The 12,292-nt window shown below is 50.7% G+C and overlaps 1 protein-coding gene across 1 annotated transcript in view; it reads right to left on the bottom strand.

Moving 5' to 3' along the window:
* Positions 1-221: 221 nt before the first annotated feature.
* LOC108802486 (NF-kappa-B inhibitor epsilon-like) overlaps positions 222-12,292 on the bottom strand; it is a 14,225-nt gene continuing 2,154 nt past the window's right edge. Inside the window, exons 2-6 of the mRNA XM_018574347.1 lie at positions 6,112-6,214; positions 3,656-3,857; positions 2,671-2,759; positions 1,125-1,373; positions 222-309 (exon numbers count right to left, since the gene is read on the bottom strand). Coding sequence (XP_018429849.1) covers positions 244-309; positions 1,125-1,373; positions 2,671-2,759; positions 3,656-3,857; positions 6,112-6,214 — 709 coding nt within the window. The 3' untranslated portion in view covers positions 222-243. The remainder of the gene's footprint in view (positions 310-1,124; positions 1,374-2,670; positions 2,760-3,655; positions 3,858-6,111; positions 6,215-12,292) is intronic.

Genomic DNA, 12,292 nt, shown 5'->3' on the forward strand with positions numbered 1-12,292 from the left:
TCTGCTCCGGTACAATACTTCATCATCTGCAGAATAGAGAACGGCTCAACAGCTAAGCAATCCTTTATATAAAACGTGGAGTCCCATCATCATCACCATGGTGAGAAGAGGTCCCAGAGCGCCACCTTGTGGTCATTGTCCCCAGGCCTCCCACTGTGAATGAGGCGGCTCCATTATGTAACATCCTGTGCAGGCGGCGGAGGGTCCATCTGTCACTTCACACCGGAGAATCAATGCAAACGCTCACGCAGTGGTCACAACAGGTTTGCCGGAGATCTTCAGATCATCAAAGGGCAGAAGAGGAAGAAGCTGGGGGATGAGGATGGAGAAAATAATTAAATAGTGCTTCCACCTTCATCAATAACACTCTATTTTCCCAATATCTCATATCACACTCCGAGGATCATTCAGTGCCCGCCCACTGGATATTAGTCACCTCCCACCCAATCAGTAAGCTCCCTCTGGATATTAGTCACCTCCCACCCAAATCCGATTCCATTCAATTTTATTTTTTTATAGAAAACCCATCTGACATCCCTACGGTATTCTAGTGGTGGAATCAGGACCTGCTGGAGATCCCTCTAGTGATAATAAAGATCTATATAGAGGAATCGGGACCTCCTTCCTCCTGCTGGAGATCCCTCTAGTGATAATAAAGATCTATATAGAGGAATCAGGACTTCCTTCCTCCTGCTGGGGATCCCTCTAGTGATAATAAAGATCTATATAGAGGAACCAGGACCTCCTTCCTCCTGCTGGTGACCCCATTAGGTGATGCATCTCATATTTTTAATCACTTTCCCCACTGCTAGGCCACACTGTGTGCTCATTTTGCAATCATCTGTAATATGTTCTGGCCATCACTATACCTCCACTTTTGCACTCTATCAGGATTCTTTTTCCCTTAGTGCAATCAGATTTGTGTTTTTTCCAGATACTTTTACTGGCATAGAGATGGCTGCAGTCAGTCAGTGTCTGTGCAGCCCAGAAGAACAATGCAATGTTGCATTCAATATTTACTTAGCTGGCTTAGTGCCACGTATAATGCCCAAGCCATTGTATAATCACAGTTTTCCAGGTTTCACTCCAGATACTTTATCTAACAATATAGTTAATGTCTGTACCAGGTTATTCCCCTCTGCCAGGTCCTGAGGGGTGTCCCCCTCTCTGTTCCTCTGTAAGATGTCTGCCCCTGCTTGGCACAGAAGCCTGGAGAGACCAATATCCTTCCTGCCGACGGCCAGGTGGAGGGCGGTACAGCCGTTGTACATTAAAGCGTCCACATGGGGGCGGTATTGTAAAATATGAGCCACCAGCTCTCCATCCAACATTTCCACAGCCAGGTGCAGAGCAGTCTTCCCACTGGTGCCTTCCTGTAAGGTGAGAGGAAGACGGGTGAGGAGACAGAGGACTAAGGCGGGCCGAGTCCTAGAACCTGAGCTTCGGGTGAACACTGAGACCCCAGAGGTTTCCACATTTACATTATACAATTCTGACACCGAATATTAAATCCTCAGCAGAAAAGTTTAAATCTCAAGTCTGTAATGTTCTGGGCAGCAACGACTCCTGGAGAGAGCAGAAATACCCCATCCTGCCCGACACACATCACCTTCCTTACTCTCAGGGCGGACTGGGATAAGTGCTCGGGGAAGGAGGAAGAGGGCTCAGGGAAAGTAGGAAGGAAGGAGGAAGAGGGCTCAGGGAAAGTAGGAAGGAAGGAGGAAGAGGGCTCAGGGAAAGTAGGAAGGAAGGAGGAAGAGGGCTCAGGGAAAGTAGGAAGGAAGGAGGAAGAGGGCTCAGGGAAAGTAGGAAGGAAGGAGGAAGAGGGCTCAGGGAAAGTAGGAAGGAAGGAGGAAGAGGGCTCAGGGAAAGTAGGAAGGAAGGAGGAAGAGGGCTCAGGGAAAGTAGGAAGGAAGGAGGAAGAGGGCTCAGGGAAAGTAGGAAGGAAGGAGGAAGAGGGCTCAGGGAAAAAGGAGGGAAGAGGCTTTAGTCTAGCTGACTTGCGTGCACATTCCCCACGCTGTGTCTCTTTGCAAATGCAGCAAGTACCGTCAATACTGGGTGGTCTGTCAGACAGCCAGTGAGCTCCTAACTTCCTGTAGCCAGCTGACACAGTGCCCCTGCTGCACCGGAATCCAAAGCATTGTTGTCAGTCCTAGCCACCTCTCACCTGCTGGAGATGGACTACAGAACACCTGGCCCTCTCCAAAATCATAAGTGGGGAGACATTCTGTAGTCCAGCACCCGGGCTGATCAGAAGGAAGATCAATCCCACCCCATACCTACTGTGGAAATTAGACTGATCATTCTATCTTAGGCCCCGTTCCCACTGCGCGATATGCAAATCTCGCGTTTGTCGCGCGATTTGCATATTGCGCGACATCGCGAGATTTGCCGCGCGATGTCGCGTTCAAGCTTGCATTGAGCAAGCTTGAATCGCGGCTAAATCCGCTCAAAAAAGGGTCCTGCTGTAGCGACACACGACCCGCTACAGCAGGACCCTTTGCCCCATTGGATTGCATTGGAGCGCGATATCGCGCGGTAATTTGCCGCGATATCGCGGGAATTACCGCGCGATAAATGGCTCAATGTGAACGGGGTCTAACAAATCATGATATTTTAGTTCCAGAAAAGCAGATAGGAGACAGGAACAGGAAGGGAAGATTTTACCTGACTGTTGATATCAGAGCCATTGTCCAGCAGAAGAGAGACGAGGTGCACATTCTTCTTCATGGTGGCGATGTGCAAGCAGGTCAGACCTGCAGAGGAGAGAGATGCGTTAGTGACAACAATAAGCTCAGACAGCAGAAGTGCGACAGCGACAAAGTGCCTATGGGAGGAGGTGGTCAGTGGAGACACCCTTCCATCAGTCTGTCTTCTAGGTCTTACACTCCCTGCAGGCAGGATGAAGAGTCTGGGAAGAATTCAGGAACCGGATAATGGCAGAAAGGGGCCAATGAAAAAGGAGATTTACTCAAAATACCGAGTACCGGTGCTTCCGCTGGCATGGAGCCGGCTTACTGGGCAATCTGATTGCCCGAGAAGCTGGCTCCATGTTATCTGGCCAGCTTGATTGGCTGGGAAGCATCTAGCCAGCTTCCTGGCCAATCAGGAAGCCAGGTGAAGAGGAATGACCCGGCTCCCAGCTTCCTGATACCTGGGAAACCGGGTTTCCAGCCAATCAGCAAGGAGGTGGCTGTTCTGCCAATCAGCAAGCCGGGTCATTACTCGCCACCAAGCTTCCTGATCGCAGAGGAAGCTGGCTCCATGTTCCCCTACGGCACTTCCGGTCAGAGGAAATCTTCCTCTGACCTGAAGTTTCGGTATCGGGGAAGGTGTTGGAGCATTTGGGCGAGTACTAGTTCACAGTGATCACAAGGCACAGAGCCACTATGATTAGAGGCAAAATGCACAGAGCCAATCACTTGCATTGGGAGCACACCCAGCACGCGCCCTCCCCCCCAAAAAAACAAAGACATTTACAAATATCCCATTAGAGTTACAAGTCCCCCAACCAGCCATTTACCTACAATGACCTGCCAAGAGGTGGTTAATGCAAATTCCAGTTCCCGTCCCAGCTCCCCTACCCCCAATCTGCCATGGGCAATGCTTATACACTAATGTGACATCAATAAGACCCCAGAACCAGCATCACCTTTCCAGTTCTGCAGCCTTAAGTTTTGGGGCCCCCTGGGGCCCCGCAGGAGGACTCTGGCACAGTCCAGGTGCTGGTTCTCACAGGCCAGGTGTAGAGCCGTGTCTCCTTTCCGGTCCTGCAGCTCCAGGTTGACGTCTTTTCTAAGCAGAGCTTCCACCACCTCCTGCTGGTCCAGGTAGACGGCGAGGTGCAGTGCCGACTGTTGGGATGGAAGAGATAAGAGTGGAGTCAGGAATCTGGAATAGGAGGTCAGGAAGCATTCAAACCACACTCCATGTCAATCCCACAACACACACACAATAGATAGAAAATGCTCACCCCCCTCTCTGGTGCCGTTTTCACAGACTCCGCTCTCTGCAATCCAGCACTGACTTTTCAGTGGTGAATGGGGTCCAGCATCATTCATTCAACCCTCATCCTGGGCATCAAGGACACACCCCATGGGGGGGGGGGGGACGTCATAAACCCACCACGGCCAAAAACATGGGGGGGGGGGGGATGTCATCAAGCCACCACGGGCCCACAGAAGAGTGCTGCAGAAAGCAGTGCTATACTTTTATGTGGGGCTCTCCAGCATTCAGGACCCACCCGCTGCAGGATGAAGCATAATGGGAAGAGCATCCATGTCGTCATGCCATCTGACCCAAGACCCCGTGAGAAAAAGGGGAGCATAGAACTTTTTTAATTAAGAGGTCCCCCGGGGGGGGGGATGGTGGTTGGTGGGGGAGATGTTGGTGGTCCCAACTTGCATCCAGGGCCAATAAGATTTGGCAATTTAACATTTGATCTCAAACAGTGTACGGCAGAGAAGAGGACGTTGGCTGTATATAGAAGATGTTTCCCTCAATACCGGAAGGGATTCTTTACAGTCAGAGTGGTAACATCATGGAATTCCGTGTAACTATGACAAATCCATTCAGAGGAAGATTTAATGCTTTGACAATAGTTTTAAAAAGGTTTTGACATTTAAATATGGGAACATTTTGATCCAGGGGATTGAACGGACTGCCCTTGTGAGATCAGATACCACAGACTCTCTCCACACATAGAAAAGAGGAAGGATTATCACATTGTAATGCATTTATTTCAGCAAGTGGTAATACAAGAAGAATTACAGGATTTCTAAGGTTATTATTGGCAGCCTTAGAACTGTCCACTCACCCCTTAGGGGTCACTGCATACATTTATTGGACAATCATTTGGGGGCCCTACTGGTTAATAGGAACATGTGGAGGGGGGGGGGGGGGGGGAGCAGATAATGTTGAATCTTGCACATTGCAGTGACTGTTATTTGTATTAGGAGCCCTGTATCTAAAGAACCAATTTCCTGTCATTTCTCTCACTGCTGACCAGTATTTCCACTCACATCAGAAGTTAAAAAACAAACTGTCCACAGCTGCCCCGAGGGTTGGTTGTGTCTTCCTCTTGAGTCTGAAGCTGAACCTGATGGACTTGGAGCTATTTTAACCTAATTTGGGTGGCACAGTGGTTAGCACTTCTGGGGGTCCCTGGATCAAATCCCGGTCAGCACACTATCTGCATGGAGTTTGCACTAGAGCTGCAGCTAACGATTATTTTCAAAATCGATTAGTTAGCCGATTATTAAGTTCGATTAAGTACTCCCCGTGCTTGCATGCGTTTCCTCCCACACTCCAAAGACATCCTGAAAGGTTGATTTGCTCCTGTCAAAATTGGCCCTCGTATGCATGCATGATAGGGACCTTAGATGTAAGCTCATGGGAGGGCAGGGACTGATGTGAACATGCACCATGTAATGCATTGTGTGAATTGTCGACTCTTTATAAATACAATTTGCCAAGTAATTACACCCCTCGGGGTCCATACATAATCATCAAATGTTGCCAGGAAGCCGGCCCAGGTACACACGGATATGAGACGGTGTTTGGAATATGCAACTCTTGGATAGTTTTTCACATACAGGTATAAACCATACCCCTCCCTAATAGAGTGTAAGCCCTCAGGGGCAGGGCCCTCCTTACCATCTTGTCTTGTGATTGTAATGTCTTCCTTATATTGCAAAGCGCTGCACAAACTGTTGGCGCTATATAAACCCTGTATAATAATAATGAACAATTAAAGCCCAGTGTACATGTTCATGTCCTGTGCAGACACTCCTGGAGTCAGTTATTGGTGGGGTACTGGGACATACATACAGGAAGGGAGATTCTTCCCAAACACAAGGAGGCTGAGGAGGCCAGACGGCCCACAGACACGCAACTGTGTCTCAATTCAGCACGCACACACCAGGAAAGCCTAACGCACGGAGGCTCCGGGGAACATCAGCAGATCACCAGGTCAATACATAGTTGTATCTTTTTTTTTCAACCTGACTAAAAAAAAAAAAAAAAAAAAACAAGTCCATCGAGTTCAACCTCGGTCATGCACCCCACACCGAGCGCAAAGCTCTGCAGATCACAATGGAGGTCACCTACCTGGTAAAGGTCATTCTGGATGTCTAGGACGTCTTTGGTGGCCAGTGAGATGAAGTAGAGGGACAGCTCTGGGATGTTGTGGATGACAGCCAGATGGAGGAGCCTGCAGAGAACACAGAGTATTACATGGAGGAATGGTGATCGATATTCCAGAGATATTACTCTAAGGGTCCCCACACACCTTACGATTATCGTACAATAATCGCGGGATTTCCCGCGATCGTACGATGATCGTAAGGTGTGTGGAAGCCGTGCGACCTCTACTACTGTAAGGTCGCACGACTTTAAACTTATGGACATGTTTGAAAACCTGCCGAGCATCGTACGATGTTCGGCGGGTTTGTGGCATGTCCGTACGATAACAGCCGCACGGGCCGGTGTGTGCAAGCGCACACTGCCCGTTCGGCATTGCGGTCATCGGAAGCCCGCCCCTCAACTCCCGGCTCGTTTTTTCTCCTGGCTGTCTCTCCCGCTCTCTCCCCGCTCTCACCTTGCTGTATTTTGCAACAGGCTGTGTGAACTAATATTCTTCGATGTAATACATAGCACTTCAACCACCAGAAAGGTGTCAGGGAGCTCGGCTCAGCAGACTCGGGCTAATAGGTAAATCATGTGTGACAGCTAAATAAAGATACCAAAATGGAATAAAGGGGCCGCCATTCCCACCCTTCCTGATCTACCAGCATCAGCTTTGAGAGCTACTGGTAGATCACCATCCACCTAATGGGCACCCCTGATCTAGGACAGCACAGAAATGGGAGGACGGAGTGCAGAAGGAGCAGACAGTGTATGAATACCAGACCAGACTACATAACTATCAGCAAAGCAACACAAGGATGGAGGGAGTGGAGAGTACACATTGTAGAAATACTAGCATGGAATATGAGCAGAGTACACAGTGTAACACTAGGACAGAGTATTGGAGGAGTACAGTTCAGTAATACTAGGAGGGACCATATGATGAAAGAATGGAGTAGTAATACTAAAAGGTAGAGAATATAACTTATCTATTCATTGATCTGCGCTCAGTCACCTCCTATCCCCACCGTTCCCAGAAGGCATCTGAGGGGACACAGACCCTGCAGCAGGAGCCCCCAAACCTTGCCCCCCCCCCTCATGCGGCCAGTGTCAGCCAACTAAACGATTATGAAAATAATCATTGGCCGCAGCCCTAATAGTAATACTAGGATGGGGTAAGGGGCGAGTACATTATGTAGCATGGAATATAGGGCGAGTACACAGTGTAGTAGCACCAGGTCAGAGTACAGAACGCTAATCCTAGGACGGAGTATTTTATTAGCAGACGGCCTGGGAGTGGATGATTGCAGCAATGTAGCCTTACAGGGAATTTCCTGCTTCCCTGTGAAGGGATAAAAGTCCCCCCCTCCCCCCTCCCGCATGTCACGCTCCTCTACAGACTGACAGCGTTGGGGATTTCCACCCTTACCACATCCTCCTGCCATTTCACTTTCTCTCACTTCACAGGAACAACAACCAGTTACTGACGGGAGGAAATCTGACCGCCAGCAGACCAGATGAAAATCGCTGACAGATGGGACAGGCGGCTTCATGTGGCATAAAGCTGCAACAGCCAGAAATTGTGCATGATGCTGCATTGGTGATTGAGCGCCGTGCACCCCCCACTGTGCACCACGTACAGTCTATTGTCCCAGCAGTACTAAAGGTGTATGTATAGGGACACTCTTCCCCATTCTGAATGGAGAAAAAAAAGGTTAACAGTCCTCATACCGGACCCGTCGCACCACCCCAGCCACCGCACACTAAAACCGAGCATTTTAAAAAGGGACGGGCCGGTGTGAAGGAGCCGAACATTTTCCATTTCAATCTGCAGCAAGTGTCAGAAAAATTCTACAAAATGTGGAAACCTGGAGGAGTTCTGTAACCACGGGTCTGTGGAACGCCCCCAGAAATGGCATTTCCTGCTGCGATTGGCCGATTGATTTTCTCAGAAGTCTCCACTAAGAAACAGGAACGTCTTAGTCATCTCCCTGCCATAGGAATTTGTTTTGGTGGGATACCCCCGCCCCCCCAGAATAGCCCCCGCAGTGCAAAGCCAACGGCTCGTTTTGGTCTAGGGAAGTTACTCACCCAATCCTGGAGCCTCTCTCTTCCTCCGCTGCAGTGGTCCAGGGTCCCCGTGTCATCACGTTCTATACACTATGAGGACACGGAGGGACATACCATTGCTGCAGAGGAAATGGGTTGGAGGGAGCGCTGTTACAGTCGGCTGGCTTAGAGGATCGGGTGAATATAAAAAAAAAAAAAACGATTGTTTTACTCCCTAGACCAAAACAGGCACTTAACCCTCGCAGTACAGGGGTAGCCCCACCACAAAGGGTTAATTAGTTCTTTGAAAATGGCTAATCTTATCCCCATTAGTGATTTGCTGTGCCTTGTTCTGCACAGTGTGTGGAGGCAGCCATCTTGGGACAGAAACAGGATTTTGCTTCCTCATGTTACAGCGGGTGATCTGATTGGGTATTGAAAGATGTGGAGGAAGCACAGATCAATAGAATGGATGAAGCAGAGAGATCCTCAGGTACAGCTTCCTCTCCAGCAAGGAGAACAGTGATCAGCACAGCAGAGACATCACCAAATCCGGGGAGACCGGCAGTCAGAGGCAGCAGTGCCTGAGCTGATCTCACACTGCAGGTATACCGGCAGGAGGATACGGGGCAGGAGGATACGGGGCAGGAGGATACGGGGCAGGAGGATACGGGGCACAGGAAGTGCTCTGATATTTTTCATGGAGTTGCAGACAATACGGTCGATCTTTCACGGTCCTGCTAAAGGCCCCAAATATCTCTCCTGGAGGTTCTCTAGAACACAGAACACCTTCAGCTTTCTGCCATTATTTTCTAATGGCGCCCTATTTGTGCGACTCTGTGACCGTGTGGTACCGTGCACGGTTGCCACGCGGTCACGGATCGCCAAGGTGTGAACCTGGCCTTGCTAGGTCTGCAGATAACAGAACAGAGTGTGAATGAATCCGATCTGCGGGAGATAAACAGAGGCAGCTCTCATACACGGAGCGCAGTACAAGGAGTAACACACATGGATGCAGCTCTCATACACGGAGCGCAGTACAAGGAGTAACGCACACGGATGCAGCTCTCATCCACGGAGCGCAGTACAAGGAGTAACGCACACGGATGCAGCTCTCATCCACGGAGCGCAGTACAAGGAGTAACGCACACGGATGCAGCTCTCATCCACGGAGCGCAGTACAAGGAGTAACGCACACGGATGCAGCTCTCATCCACGGAGCGCAGTACAAGGAGTAACGCACACGGATGCAGCTCTCATCCACGGAGCGCAGTACAAGGAGTAACGCACACGGATGCAGCTCTCATCCACGGAGCGCAGTACAAGGAGTAACGCACACGGATGCAGCTCTCATCCACGGAGCGCAGTACAAGGAGTAACGCACACGGATGCAGCTCTCATCCACGGAGCGCAGTACAAGGAGTAACGCACACGGATGCAGCTCTCATCCACGGAGCGCAGTACAAGGAGTAACGCACACGGATGCAGCTCTCATCCACGGAGCGCAGTACAAGGAGTAACGCACACGGATGCAGCTCTCATCCACGGAGCGCAGTACAAGGAGTAACGCACACGGATGCAGCTCTCATCCACGGAGCGCAGTACAAGGAGTAACGCACACGGATGCAGCTCTCATCCACGGAGCGCAGTACAAGGAGTAACGCACACGGATGCAGCTCTCATCCACGGAGCGCAGTACAAGGAGTAACGCACACGGATGCAGCTCTCATCCACGGAGCGCAGTACAAGGAGTAACGCACACGGATGCAGCTCTCATCCACGGAGCGCAGTACAAGGAGTAACGCACACGGATGCAGCTCTCATCCACGGAGCGCAGTACAAGGAGTAACGCACACGGATGCAGCTCTCATCCACGGAGCGCAGTACAAGGAGTAACGCACACGGATGCAGCTCTCATCCACGGAGCGCAGTACAAGGAGTAACGCACACGGATGCAGCTCTCATCCACGGAGCGCAGTACAAGGAGTAACGCACACGGATGCAGCTCTCATCCACGGAGCGCAGTACAAGGAGTAACGCACACGGATGCAGCTCTCATCCACGGAGCGCAGTACAAGGAGTAACGCACACGGATGCAGCTCTCATCCACGGAGCGCAGTACAAGGAGTAACGCACACGGATGCAGCTCTCATCCACGGAGCGCAGTACAAGGAGTAACGCACACGGATGCAGCTCTCATCCACGGAGCGCAGTACAAGGAGTAACGCACACGGATGCAGCTCTCATCCACGGAGCGCAGTACAAGGAGTAACGCACACGGATGCAGCTCTCATCCACGGAGCGCAGTACAAGGAGTAACGCACACGGATGCAGCTCTCATCCACGGAGCGCAGTACAAGGAGTAACGCACACGGATGCAGCTCTCATCCACGGAGCGCAGTACAAGGAGTAACGCACACGGATGCAGCTCTCATCCACGGAGCGCAGTACAAGGAGTAACACACACGGATGCAGCTCTCATACAAGGAGCGCAGTACAACGAGTAACACACATGGATGAGGAATGCGAACCCTCCACTGACTGGCACACAGCGTAACAATGAGGAAAGTGCAGAGAGCTCAGGAATGCTCCCCGGCCTGTCCTTAAACACCAGGGAATCCCCTCCACCCCGAGCAGGAAACACACCCGCTGTGTACACACCTGAACCACAAACACCAGAGAGGAAGCAGCACCACTCGCCATCTCCCCATATAGAACAAAGCACCCCATCCAGTCTGTTCTTATTCATATCTGACTATAGATCAGGAGTAGGCAACCTCGCCACTCAGCCATGGTGGGACTACAAGTCCCATGATACATTGAGAGACTGACAGCCACAGGTATGACTCCCAGAGGCAGATGCATGATGGGATTTGTGGTTTCACCACAGCTGGAGGGCCGAGGTTACCTACCCCTGCTGTAGATCTAGGTTTGTCCCATGCAGGTTTATATTTACTTATGATGACTGGCTCACCACCTCTGCTGGAGGTCTGTTCCCAGCACAACTACTCTTTCAGTAAAAGAACACTGCTGAACATTATTTCCTCCTGTAAAATGAAGGTCCCTTCAGTCTTGCGCAGTGGTACCGGCTCCTCTCCTGGACTGGAATGGCTTCCTCCGATGTCACTGCGAGCAGCTCACAATGTGCATTACAAGCTGCAGCAAGTCAGATAGAGGCCGCCTCATTACCTGGCTGGAGGATGTCCAGTGTCATCTAGCTCTTTCCTCCCAGCCTGACTGTCCCTGGCACCGCCCCTTTCATTAGATATAAATTCTTTCAATGTTGGACGCTCAGCATCTCATGTGGGTTTTACCTAAGCAAACGCAGTCTAGGAACACCCACTCCTCCAGACTGACTTCCACTCAAGGCAATGTGATATTTGCATAACTTCTCCCAATAGCCAGCACAATGCTTGCATCGGGGCTGAGGGCTCCTGAGAGAAGTACTGAGGCAGGGTGCTGTGATGTTTTCAGGAAGCTATGTACAGCACCCTGCCATGATCTGCCTGCATTTTACAGAGAAGCACAGAGACCCAGTGATGACACTACTGGGTCTAAAAAGGTGTTTAAACATTTCCTCAGCACGCTGACGAGGGCGGAGAGAGGAACCAGGAAAGGCCAAATATAACCAGATTAAATGGAACCTTTTAGTAGTAGTTTGGGGGATTACCCGTCCGCTGGTCCCCGCCTCACTTTATACAAATGACATTGAAACTGAGCCAAACGTCCCCCATGGGGTTCATCTCCTGCTACGTATGATTACAGACACCATGTGCAGCCCCAGACATGAACACATCACACAGCGAGCCGCCGCCACCGTCTTCCCCAAATACACAGAGTGACGGGTTACTTCCTCCACATCACATGCCGAGCTCAACCTGAAACCACAGACACGCCGTCACAGCTCACCGGAACCCCTCCGAGTACACACACACCGCCTACAGATCATCAGAATAGACTGCGGGGGCACATTAGTGTCAGCTCCTCGGGTGCAGAGGTTGATGTGGCCGGCTCAGTGTCCTCTGTACAGCGCTATGATATATGTCAGAGCTATAAATGAATAATAGTGTGCACCGAAGGAGCTTACACTCTGTCTGCCCCCCCCCCCCCCCCC

Source organism: Nanorana parkeri, unplaced genomic scaffold (genome assembly GCF_000935625.1).
Source record: "Nanorana parkeri isolate BGI_ZX_2015 unplaced genomic scaffold, ASM93562v1 scaffold2894, whole genome shotgun sequence".
NCBI classification, from domain to species: Eukaryota; Metazoa; Chordata; class Amphibia; order Anura; family Dicroglossidae; genus Nanorana; species Nanorana parkeri.